Here is a 12,787-nt window from a genome sequence, read left to right as displayed (position 1 = left end):
GAATTAGGGGGATCACAGCAACATGAAAGGCAGACTGATGAAATGGAAGAAAGGGGTTCTTAGTGATGAAGCTTAGGTGTCAAGGCTGCAGGCTGCATTAGTGCTGGACTTCCACGTTGTGAACTGAACATTGGTCAGTCGTGTCCGACTCTCTGCGACCCCATGGACTATACAGTCCATAGAATTCTCCAGGCCAGAATACTGGAGTGGGTAGCCTTTCCCTTCTGCAGGGGATCTTCCCAACCCAGGGATCGAATCCAGGTCTCCCCTCATTGCAGGTGGATTCTATACCAGCTGAGCCACAGGGAAGCCCAAGAAAACTGGAGTGGGTAGCCTGTCCCTCCTCCAGGGTATCTTCTTGACACAGGAATTGAACCGGGGTCTCCTGCATTGCAGGCAGATTTGTTACCAATTGAGCTATAAGGGAAGCCCTGGAATTTCACGTTACAGACCAATAAATAACTTTAATAATTGGCTCTGTTAAGTATTCTATGACTTGCAATATAACATGCCTTTGATAATATATCCACTTTTAAAGTTCCTGGAGAAGGAAATGGCAACCCACTCCAGTACTCTTGCCTGGAGAATCCCATGGAGGGAGGAGCCTGGTAGGCTACAGTCCATGGGGTCGCAAAGAGTCGGACACGACTGAGCGACTTCACTTCACTTCACTTTACTTTAAAGTTCAAAATCCCAGCTAATTTCTTCTTTCCTAAGTATAATTCCTAGTAGTAAGTTGATGTATTATTCTTTTCACTTGGGAAAAGATGTGCCTAATTATTCACTTTATGGGAAATAGATGGGGAAACGGTGGAAATAGTGTCAGACTTTATTTTTGGGGGCTCCAAAATCACTGCAGATGGTGACTGCAGCCATGAAATTAAAAGACATTTACTCCTTGGAAGAAAAGTTATGACCAACCTAGATAGCATATTGAAAAGCAGAGACGTTATTTTGCCAACAAACGTCCATCTAGTCAAGGCTATGGTTTTTCCTGTGGTCATGTATGGATGTGAGAGTTGGACTGTGAAGAAGGCTGAGTGCCAAAGAATTGATGCTTTTGAACTGTGGTGTTGGAGAAGACTCTTGCGAGCCCCTTGGACTACAAGGAGATCCAACCAGTCCATTCTGAAGGAGATCAGCCTTGGGATTTCTTTGGAAGGAATGATGCTGAAGCTGAAACTCCAGTACTTTGGCCACCTCATGCGAAGAGTTGACTCATTGGAAAAGACTCTGATGCTGGGAAGGATTGGGGGCAGGAGGAGAAGGGGACGACAGAGGATGAGATGGCTGGATGGCCTCACTGACTCGATGGACGTGAGTCTGAGTGAACTCCGGGAGTTGGTGATGGACAGGGAGGCCTGGCATGCTGCGGTTCATGGGGTGGCAAAGAGTCGGACACGACTGAGTGACTGAACTGAACTGAACTGAATTATTCATGGAAACGGTAAATGCTTATGTCTAATGGGAAAATTAGACATAATTTTCAAAATGATCAGTGAAGAACAGTAGAAAGAGACAACAGCTCTTACAAACATTCACTTACATACTCAGGAGGTTCCTGAGTCGTGGAGTTCCTAACGCTTCCAATTCAAAGTGGAAAATAGTCTTTTCTTATTTAATAGTGTTTTAAATTAAACAGTTACATTCATTACTTCCTTTATTTTGTCCAATTAAGCTTTGCAGTAAACATGACAATCCTCATTTGACAAATGAGGAAACTAAATTCAGAGAAGGAAAGTAACATGTCTAAGACCATACAAATACTGAACAACAGACCCGGGATTCCCTGAATTTAAAATCCGTATTCTTGATAGTTGTAGCAGACTGACTGACTTTGAAGTTGAAATCTACTACAAACACCTTGGTGACCACAGGCAAAATATCCTTTCTGTGCCTTGGTTTCCTCATTAACGCACTGGAGTTAATAATATTTTCCATGTCACAGCACTGCTGTGAGGAATACGTGGGGTAAACTTAGGAAGAGCTTGACAGACAATGCTGAATACATGTTAGTCAATATTACACACTGCACTCTCCTATTGTCTGTGTTAGGCAGAGAAGACACCGACGGTCTAGAAGGAAATTTGATCTCTCCTAAATTAACCCCACTGATGCTGTTTCATGGTTCCCCTGTGGCTCAGATGGCAAAGAATCTGCCTGCAATGTGGGAGACCCAGATTCGAACCCTAGATCAGGAAGACTGCCTGGATAAGGGATAAGCAACCCACTCCAGTATTCTTGTCTGGAGAATTCCATGGACAGAGAAGCCTGGTGGGCTACACTCCACAGGGTTGCAAAGAGTCAGACACAGCTGAGCTATTAACACACACATATACACATGCCGTTTCACAGCTGGATAATGGTTTCTATCCCCTTGGCAATGTCACCTGGTATGGAACAGGTGTGAGGTGTGTGTGTGTGTGTGTGTGTGTGTGTGTGTGTGCACGCACACGTGTGCACTCGTTTGTGCTTGGTCACGTCCGACTCTTTGCAACCCTATGGACTGTACCCCACCAGGCTCTGTCCATGGGATTCTCCAGGCAAGAATACTGGAGTGGGTTGCCACTTCCTCCTCTAGGTATCTTCCCCACCCAGGGAACAAACTCACATCTCAGTGTCTCCTGCACTAGCAGGCAGATTTTTTTTACCACTGAGCCACCTGGGAGCTGAGTAAAAATTAAGCCACTATAATTGTCGAACTAAGTTATTTCGTTGAAGCCTTATTTTTAATGCAAATCTCAAAATCAAGAGTGTCATTCAGAGATCAGATCTAATGATAAAACAACAGGCTTTGTGATTTATATCAACTAACTATTTTAGCGGTAAGAAATTTGCAAAAAAAAAAAAAAAAAAAAGTAGTCTAGGTCCTATAGTGGTTAATAATATGGTGTTTTAGAAACAAAATTCTAAGACCAAGGTTGTCTCACTTGATCTGAAAGTACTACAGTGTGGTGATATTTTCCCTTCCCTTTGCCAACTGCTGTTCACTATTTAAGCTGCACCTAAAGTCGCCTATTCAGGGAAGCATTCCTTGCCTTTTTGCACCAGGACAGGCTGCCCTGTGCTTCTCTGCTGTAGTACTTAACTTGTCATTTAACAGATTTTTAGTGTATCTGTTTATAACATGTCCTTATCTCCCTATTGGCTGAAATTCCATGAGGGCGGAGACCACTTTAATGTCAGTGCTCAGATGTGCCTTGCTCTTACTAGTAAGGACTGAAAAAAGATTTGTTGAATGAAAGATTGAAGAAACCGGCAAATAATCAACGAATACATTTAACGTAAGTTTTTTCCCCCTCAAATCATCAGGTTAAATATGTAGTTTAATTTGATTTAGTAAATAATATTTTGGTGATCCTATTTATAAAATATAGTGCCTTTTCAATTAAAATGAATATAAGTGGACTTGAAGTCATAATTCAGTCAAAGATATTTGCCTTCTTGTCGTTTTTTTTTGCAACATCCTATGATCAACTTTCTTTCCTCTCATACCCAGTCCTATCAGATTTCCCCACCAATCCCATTTCCTTAACTATTCTTAGCTCTCCCAGTATCTTCATTTAGCAGGATGGTAATGAGTAATAAAATTTACAGCAACATGCCTAAATGAGGTCAAAGGAAAGTGTATTTTTTGTTTTTTTAATTACCATCATTTTTGAAATTTCAAGTCAGGAAGCATTACATTACTTCCTTCAACCAACGTTTTATTCCCTTCTAAAGGAATTTAAATTTAATTATATAAAGGATAGAAATATCTTTTGTTTCACTCAATAGGTAAAATTAAGTGAAAAGTTTCTTTAAAAGTAAGCTTATATATAAAATTGTCTCTGAGTATACGCATAGAACTCAGAGATGATGTGATTTTACTATATGAAATATTCTGTAGATGAATGGCCAACAGGCAGATGAAAAAATGCTCAACATCACTAATCATCAGGGAAATACATATCAAAACCACAAGGAGATATCTCATAGTGCCTGTCAGAACAGCTATCATCAAAAAGACACAAAATAACAAATGCTGGTGAGGATGTGGAGAAAAGGGAATCTTGTGCTCTGCTGGGGAGATTGTAAATTGGTATAGCCACTATGGAAAACAGGATGGAGGATCCTCAGAAATTTAAAAATAGAACTACCACAGGATCTAGGAAGTCCACTTGAGGGACTACATCCAAAGGAAATGAACACGCTAACTTAAAAAGACACCTACATCCCATTTTCACAGCAAGATTATTTACAATAGCCAAAACATGGAGACAGCCCTAGGGTCCATCGAGGATGAGTGGATAAAGAAGTGACGGTGTGTGCACGTACACAATGCAATACTATTTAGCCATAATCAACGAGGAAATCCTGCCATCTGTGACAACATGGGTGCACCTTGAGGGCATTCTGCTAAGTAAAATAAGTCAGACAGAGAAAGACGAAAATACTTTATGATCCACCTTTATGTGGAATCTAAACAAAAACAAAACCAACAAAGAAAAACAAACTCATAGAAAGAGATAAGATTTGTAGTTCTCAGAGGTCGGCGTTGGAGGTTTTGCAGAAGGAGGAATTGAAGGAAGGTGACCCACCTGGGAAAGGTGACCTTCACCAAAGGTACAAACTTCCAGTTTATAAGATAATGGAGATGTAAGGCACAAGACGATGAGTATAGTTACCACTGCTGTACGGTGTATATTAAAGTTGTTAGAATAATCCTGAGTTCTCATTACAAGGAGAAACATTTTTTTTCCATTTCTTTTTATTGTATCTACATAGATGATGGATGTTAACTAAATTTACTGTGGTAATCATTTCATTATATGTGGAAGTCAAACCTTTATGCTGTATGCAGCTGCTGCTGCTGCTAAGTCGCTTCAGTTGTGTCCTACTCTGTGCGACCCCAGAGATGCCAGCCCACCAGGCTCCCCCATCCCTGGGATTCTCCAGGCAAGAACACTGGAGTGGGTTGCCATTTCCTTCTCCAATGCATGAAAATGAAAAGTGAAAGTGAAGTCGCTCAGTCCTGTCCGACCCTTAGCGACCCCATGGACTGCAGCCTACCAGGCTCCTCTGTCCATGGGATTTTCCAGGCAAGAGTACTGGAGTGGGGTGCCATCGCCTTCTCTGTTATGCTGTATACCTTATCTCAATAAAACTAGAAAAAAGAGAAATATCCTACAATAGGACAGCAATGATGCTGCTTCAAGAAAAAAGAAAGCATCCTATTTTCATAGTTATCAGAGAAAACACAATCATGTATTATTAGAACTATAATGTACACAGTCACCAACTTCCAAAGATAGAAAAATTAATAAAAACAATTTAACCAGCAAAGTATTAAATTGCTATAACACACTTTCCCCAAGCTATTAATTAATCTGAAATAAAAAACCAGTCACTTTATTTACACTATATATCTTTTCTTAAAGTGTAAAATTGGAAAGTTATAAATACATTGGGTAACAGATCACTGGGTAAATTTAAGCTAACTAGACAGGAAATAAACAGAACTACAATATATTCAAATCCTTCAGGAATTTAACTCAGACATTTTAATGATAAAGTCAAGGTTGCAAAAGAGAAGAGTTTTATTTCGTGGTTGCAGAATGAATCAGGAAAAAAAAAAGTATTGAGTTCATTGTATACGGCTCACTGTATAGACTGGAATAAACAGCTTGACCTTTGAAAGTCTGAGGGCTTCCATTTATCTGCTCTCTAAATATACTTACAATAAAAATGCCATTAGAAGTATGCTGTGAGGATTAATGTCAGTGAAAAACTGTGAGACTCATGGATAAGAGATGAAAAGGAACTCTAAATACCATAGCCATAGACTAATTAAATTTTAATGTTACTTAAAAAAATCACATAGTTATCTGGGATAGATTCATGGATGATACATTAATATCAATATTTTATTTATATTGTATTTGAAGTTTTAGATATAATAAACCCTAGCAAGCATTTGAAAAATACATGAAACAAGATCATCCGATACTTATCTTTTGCTTTGGAAACAATCCCTATGATTCTGGGTTGTCAGAAAAATTCTGGCCTGCTTAGACAAAATAATCTGTTCTGAATCCTGAAACTCTTTAACGTTAATTTTACGGTAACAGAGATGAGGATGTGAACTAAGGGTTGCACAGAGTGGACCTGTAACGTCCCCTCATTATCCCTAGCCCTCTTCTCCTACGGCATTTGCACAGCGCTGGGCACTGCTTGCTATTCAAATACCTTGTTATTATGATAACTTATTCCTAATGCAAAAATGTGGAAACAGTAGAAAAATTCAGGGTTCTAATAACATGTTAAGAGTTGAGATTTTTAAAGTTCTGAGATATACATACATATATGTATATACATACAAAAAATTACAGCCAGCCATTTATTGCATTGAGCATTATTTAGTCTAAAAAATTTTTTACCACAAAATTATTTTGAAGCCCACTTTCCAGTATATCTGAGAAGCAGAGTTTAATTGACAAACATTCAGTTATATCAGTGGTAAAGAATCTGTCTGCCAATGCTGGAGATGCAAGAGATGCAGGTTCAATCCCTGGGTCTGGAAAATCCCCTGGAGTAGGAAATGGCAACCCACTGCAGTATTCTGCCTGGAAAACTCTATGGGCAGAGAGTCTGGTTGGGTTATAGTCTATGGGCTCACATAGAGTTGAGCATGATTGATCATGTACACGTGCAGATATGTATCTCTTCATGTATGTATTACGTGCCTGAGTGTGTGTGTGAGAGAGAGGGGGAGTGAATCAAATAGCATAAATAAAATGTTTGTAGTATCTTTGAACCAACAAGATCTATTTGTGAGAATTACAAAAGTTTCTGTGCTAAATAAATTAGCCAGAGGTAAAGAAGGCAACATTTATTTCTTTTTAGGTAAGACTTAGCATTAAATTTCGGAGAAGGCAATGGCACCCCACTCCAGTACTTTTGCCTGGAAAATCCCATGGACAGAGGAGCCTGGTGGGCTGCAGTCCATGGGGTCGCTAGAGTCGGACACGACTGAGCGACTTCACTTTCACTTTTCACTTTCATGCATTGGAGAAGGAAATGGCAACCCACTCCTGTGTTCTTGCCTGGAGAATCCCAGGGACAGAGGAGCCTGGTGGGCTGCCGTCAATGGGGTCGCACAGAGTCAGACACGACTGAAGTGACTTAGCAGCAGCAGCAGCATTAAATTTTCCCTAACTGCTTTGGCTATTGGAAACAAGTTCAAATTATGGAAACAACTGCTTTTAGAATTGGGAACAGGGAGGGGAAAAGAGACACCTGTGACTTTTTGCGGATGCCCAGTATCTCTTACTGACTTAGATATAAATTAGAACAGCCCCTTCTCTCACTCTACAATGAAGCCACCTTGAGCCCATACAGGAAGAAGTTTCAAAGGCTGCACATGAGCTGTAAGAGCACAGAGTGTCTGACTCCAGACAGCACTCCTCCAAGACCCCACACCGGCGAGTGAGCTTTCAAAGTAGTGTGAGAAATGTCTTTCTCTTTTCTGTGGTGCTTGTATTCCTACTATTGGGAATGGGGTGCATTGCGACTGGAGATGTAGCAGGTAGCACAGAAATATTTTACCTTCTTGTGTGAGGTTACACCTTCATTTTCTTCCTGGCTTCTCGTCCTGTTAGAGGGTAAGCCTAGGGCTCATTTGTTGCAATTCTTGAAGTCTTATACTATTAATACTACAGACAGTTGATAATATTTATTGAGCACCTATTACATTATGTTCACTTTAGACATATTATCTCATTAATATTGCAAAGTCTATATTAATATTTTATACAGGAGCCTTAGAAACATTAAGTAACTCACACAAAGGAGGACAAAGACTTGAAGCTTCCTCTCTCAGACTGCAGAGACCACATATCACGCTGTCTCCCACTTTTCACAGAAGGGTGTTTAGTAACCCTTGAAAGATTATAAGGCTGCTGCTGCTGCTGCTAGAAGGGGCTAGATTGGAGTTTAACGCCATGTTACTGCTTCCGTAAGTCTGTTTTCCTAATACGATCTGAAGAATTGGAGGACCATTACAAAAATAAGAAGTATTCAGATTAACAATCAAGTTGACCAAAACTGAAAGGAAAATAATGTTAAAAAAAAAATCACCATCAAGTTATTGGCCAAAGTCAGTCACCTCAATCTGAATGGATGGAAAATATTTTAGTAGAAGACAAGTAAAATATTTGCTTAACATAGTCATTTTCTTTCTCTCTTATAATAGAGAAGTTTCTAAAAATTTTCTGGTTATTTGCCATGTTTCTGATAGCTTAGAAATAATATCCTTCTTTAACCAGTACTTGAAAATGATCTAAGCATCAAAAGGTCTTCTCTGGAAAAAAATGAAATTGTATCATGCAAAGAAGATATTTTCTCTAGACAGTTTAAGAACATCAAGGTGCTTAAAAAATTATTAATGTGATTCTAGGCTCTCTTTCTAGAGAAATAAATTTTAGAGAACGAAGGCAAAGTTCATAGCTCTAAGTGTAAATTATCGATATTACTCTATTTTCAACTTTGTTTTTACTGTCTAAATGACCTGCTACTTAAGTGACTAGCTACTTAGATTTTTTTGTACTTTATTGTCCTAAAGATGATATAGCAAATATTACAGGTGTTAGATAATGGCTATCATTAAAAGAAATTCTATAAACAAAGTTTTAGTTAAGTTATATGAATTAAAAACAAATCTTGAACTACATTTTCCTGATACCTTCATAAAAGTTTGAAATCATTTAGCTTCCCTAGATTTTACAGAAAACCCTTAAAAATGCCACAAAGATGTGTAACAAGGCATACAGCTGCAAATATTAACTATTTCCTTGAAATATAATTTAAACTTGGTGACTAGGACAAGAAAATGTCACATTCCTTTCTTTTGCTAAGGAAATTGCATACTTCCTTTGGAAAAAGAAAGAATATGCAGTCTTCATAAGCATATATGTGACAGTTTTAAACTTGTGGACTTGTTTTGTTTCAGGGTAAAGTTTTCAATAAATTTTCATGATTATCTCAAAGTTGAAAAAGAAAGAAGTAAAAGCAAAACATTAACCTTATGTGTACAAATATTAAAATAACATTTACATTGTATCTATATTTTGTCCTTTCCAAATATTATCCTGTTGTGTAATTTTCAAATTCATCATAGAATGAATATGCTCTCAAATTTTTACTTATGAACACTAATTTTACTTAGGAATCAAGGAATTCTGGAAATAGAGAGTCTCTTACAACAGAGGTCAATCAAATATCCAGGATTTCACTAAAATGAGCTGAAGAAAAAGTTTAATAGCAAACATGGATGTAAGGGCTTTATGCCTATTTCCTCATTTAATCCTCACAGTAACCTTATGAGGTAGGAATTGCTTGTCTCCTTTTTAAAGATGAAGAAATTGAGGCCAGAGAATTCAAGGACTTTGTCAAGATTTACATTCTCTGAGCTGCAGATCCGTGTTCTTAGTCACTTCGTAGGTTTTAAATTGCCATTGTCTATGTCTTATGGAGAAAAAAGATGGACGAGCTAGAAGAGGTCAAGAGGAGGTCTATTCTGTCCATAAGGGCTGGGCCCTTTTTGATTTCAATTCAGAATGCCTGGATTTCAAGTCCTCTGGGAACACAAGCTGGGTCACAGGATCTCAAAGGGCCAGCCCAGAAGCTCTGAGGGAGACAGGAAAGTCCCTGGCTCAGCTCCCCGGCCCCTGGCAGACTGGCCCGCAGTGACTTTGGTAATTGCTTTGTCCCACTGGCAAGTATGTTGCAGGAAAAAATGCACACAGGCACACAGATATGTCTATGTAGAGCTGTGGGTGGTTTTTTTTTTAAATTTTTTTCCCCACTTTTTTTTTCCCCTTCATTATTAATGTACAATAAAAGCATGCTATCAGAGTTTAGCAAATCTATTTAATTCTTAATTTTGCTTAGCTGTAAAAAAAGCTTGAATCTGAATTCATGATCCCAATAGTGTCTCTCTGTAGGAATAACTTTCATTAATGCAAGAAATAATACATATTAGTCTGCCATAACAAGAATAAACCGGAGTGCACTTTATCACAATCAATGTTAAATACTATATTTCTCCTACTCCAAAGATATTTATGAGAAAGATACCAATGTATCTCATATATATCAAATAAAATAAAAAACTGTCTAAGAGTTTTTGGCTATTTAATGCATTCATTTAAAAATTAAACTAATTTGATCATTTGCAACATAGTTTTCCCATATTGTAAAAGTATATATAATATTTTCATAAGCATATAAACTTATTACCAACATTACTGATTAGAACAACTTTGTGATTTTAATCCTCCTCAAATGATCAAAAGTAGTATATTCTATGGAACTCACCTTTTGTCCATTCATCCCTGGAATTCCAGGTACTCCAACAGAACCCTAAGGAGACATATGATTAAAATAAATTGATATCATAAGCACAAAATAGTTCAATTCTAAATTTATGTCATATTAATTATGTCAGCTATCACTTTATTTTACTAAAACATACCTGAGAGGCTATGTTTTTCAGATCTTATCTACTGTGTTCTAACACACAATAATGTAAACAGAATCATCAAGCTTTTCCAAAAGCCATGAAGTTAAATCTCACCATGTCTGTAAATATCTACTTAACCCTAATGTGATTTTAAAGAATTTCACATCATAAATTGAGATCCAAAGCTATCAGAAGGCCTCATGGCTCCGAATTTGGGTGCTTTCGAGAATTAAATAGGCTTAGTTTCATCTCAAAAAAGCTTAGCTGTACCAGTAACTCTTGAATTTCATGAAATTAAATACCATAAAATAAAAGGTAATGAAAACAACAACCACTATAAGGGACCCATGTTGTAAAAAGTGAAATTTGTTGTATTTGAAGCATTTCCCCCAGACTCAGGGAGTATGTTTAAACCATGTGAGGGTAACTATATCTTCCAAAGTAGACTAGGCAGGATGCTGCAAATGGTGAGCATAGACTTGGAACAATGCTAGTCCTATACATTGAATATTATAATATAATGTTGTCCGTGTGTATGCACATGCACTTGGATGTGTGCACACATGAGCACTGGGGTGATTAGAATAGAAAAGAAAAGTAGTTACTACCTGAGAAAATCTTACATTTAACTAGATACAGAAACATTAGCAAAATTTTTCAAATAGTGATGTCATTTTCCTCCACACATCTTCCTTTGAGGCTCTGGAGAAATCATTTTTTAAATAGAATGTGCTTATTTTTGTTTAGCACTATAAAACATTTTTCTTATTAGGTATGTGATATTAAATTTTTTTAAGAATAATAGAAAAGATTAAAATAGTAATTAGAAATCCAAAACTTCTCTAAAACATAAAGTCTATTAAAAATATAGTCATTTCATGCAAAAAAAATTGAGACGGCAAGCTCCTTAGTGCTTTCTTGGTGATTATATTGAGTGGGTCATTAAAGGACTTCCCAAAGCCTGAGGCAGTAATTTTATCCTGGTAGCATGTGGATTAGGGTAGCTTTACAATTTCACACCATACTTAATAGAGACATTATTGCGAAGGACAAAGTGTTCCTATACACAAGTTGTCTCACTACACACAGGCTTTTACTTGGTTTGTGGGATCATGTTTCAACAGATGCCACATGCCCAAGCTTGGGGGATAAACGTCTCTATCTTTGATGGATTCCAAAGATAAAGAATAATCACTTTTCCACCTGTTGTAATTTAATTATTATTATTATTATTATTTTGGTTATCTGCAGGTTAAATATCCTCTTATGTCCTCCTTGTAGGGTGGGAGGTGGATGGGGAGTGGGGGTTTAGTGATGTTTTGTTAGCAAAGGGCCATCTACTTGCTATTCATGCATTTACTACAGCAGAATTGATGTAATTTTAGAAGTGTTAGACTCTCTTCTCCAGAATGTAAAGGGTCAAGTCTGATGGCTCTGGATAATGTTGAAATAACAATCGGGAAGCCATTTTTGGGGGTTGCTTCAGCAAAGGGAGATACTAGTGGGCCACTTGAATATAGCCACCAAGCAACAAATACATTCTTTGTTTTAGTCTGTTTAATGGTCCTTTGACAATCATATATTTGTGCAAGACCATGCATTTAATTTGCTATGTCTAATGACCCTTCAGATTTCTAAGTTTTGTCACAATGTTTTACTAGTATTGGAATTAAAAACTCAATAACCTACACATTTGGCAGACAGCTTAAAAAGAGTCTGCTCTGGATTTATTGGACTTTCTATAATGGAGTCAATTAGAAATCTAATGGCTCACATTATATGATTGTATTTTTAGAAAGCAGAACGCACAAACCAGACTGCTTTGGTATAGCTCACAGTAGCTAATTCCGTTCCCTTCTCAGGCCAGTCATTAGGCGATGGGGATATAATTACTTTCACAGTATTGTTTATACTCTACCTTTTGTCCTGGAGGTCCCAGAGGACCCTAAAAAAGAAAAACAATTCAATTAACATAATATTATAACCATTTTAAACTTAAATGACCGATTAAAGTTGTCCTATTCTGTAAGGTTCTCTTTGCTGAAATATGCTGATGTTGTGTACATCAAGGAAAATGAGAATTTTCGCTTGGAAGTACACAATGGGTCTTTTCTTCTCTCTTTTTCTCTTTTGAAGAACGTTATGCAGTAGGATCCCGATTTTTGCTTTAAAAAAAAGAATTACAACATTGTAAATCAACTATAAATTAATTAAAAAAATAACCTTTGCCCTATCTATCACTTCAGTCTCATTTAAAAGGCTGGAGATGACTTATTCTCGTGTGTA

The 12,787-nt window shown here is 37.4% G+C and overlaps 1 protein-coding gene across 1 annotated transcript in view; it reads right to left on the bottom strand.

The window, feature by feature from the left end:
- The window catches only part of COL25A1 (collagen type XXV alpha 1 chain), a 504,028-nt gene that overhangs the window by 100,762 nt on the left and 390,479 nt on the right, over window positions 1-12,787 (bottom strand). Inside the window, exons 11-12 of the mRNA XM_052642063.1 lie at window positions 12,420-12,446; window positions 10,357-10,401 (exon numbers count right to left, since the gene is read on the bottom strand). Of these exons, the coding sequence (XP_052498023.1) occupies window positions 10,357-10,401; window positions 12,420-12,446 (72 nt within the window). The remainder of the gene's footprint in view (window positions 1-10,356; window positions 10,402-12,419; window positions 12,447-12,787) is intronic.

Source organism: Budorcas taxicolor, chromosome 6 (assembly GCF_023091745.1).
Source record: "Budorcas taxicolor isolate Tak-1 chromosome 6, Takin1.1, whole genome shotgun sequence".
NCBI classification, from domain to species: Eukaryota; Metazoa; Chordata; class Mammalia; order Artiodactyla; family Bovidae; genus Budorcas; species Budorcas taxicolor.
Note: the sequence above shows the minus strand (reverse complement) of the source record. Positions and strands in the feature narration are given on the sequence as shown.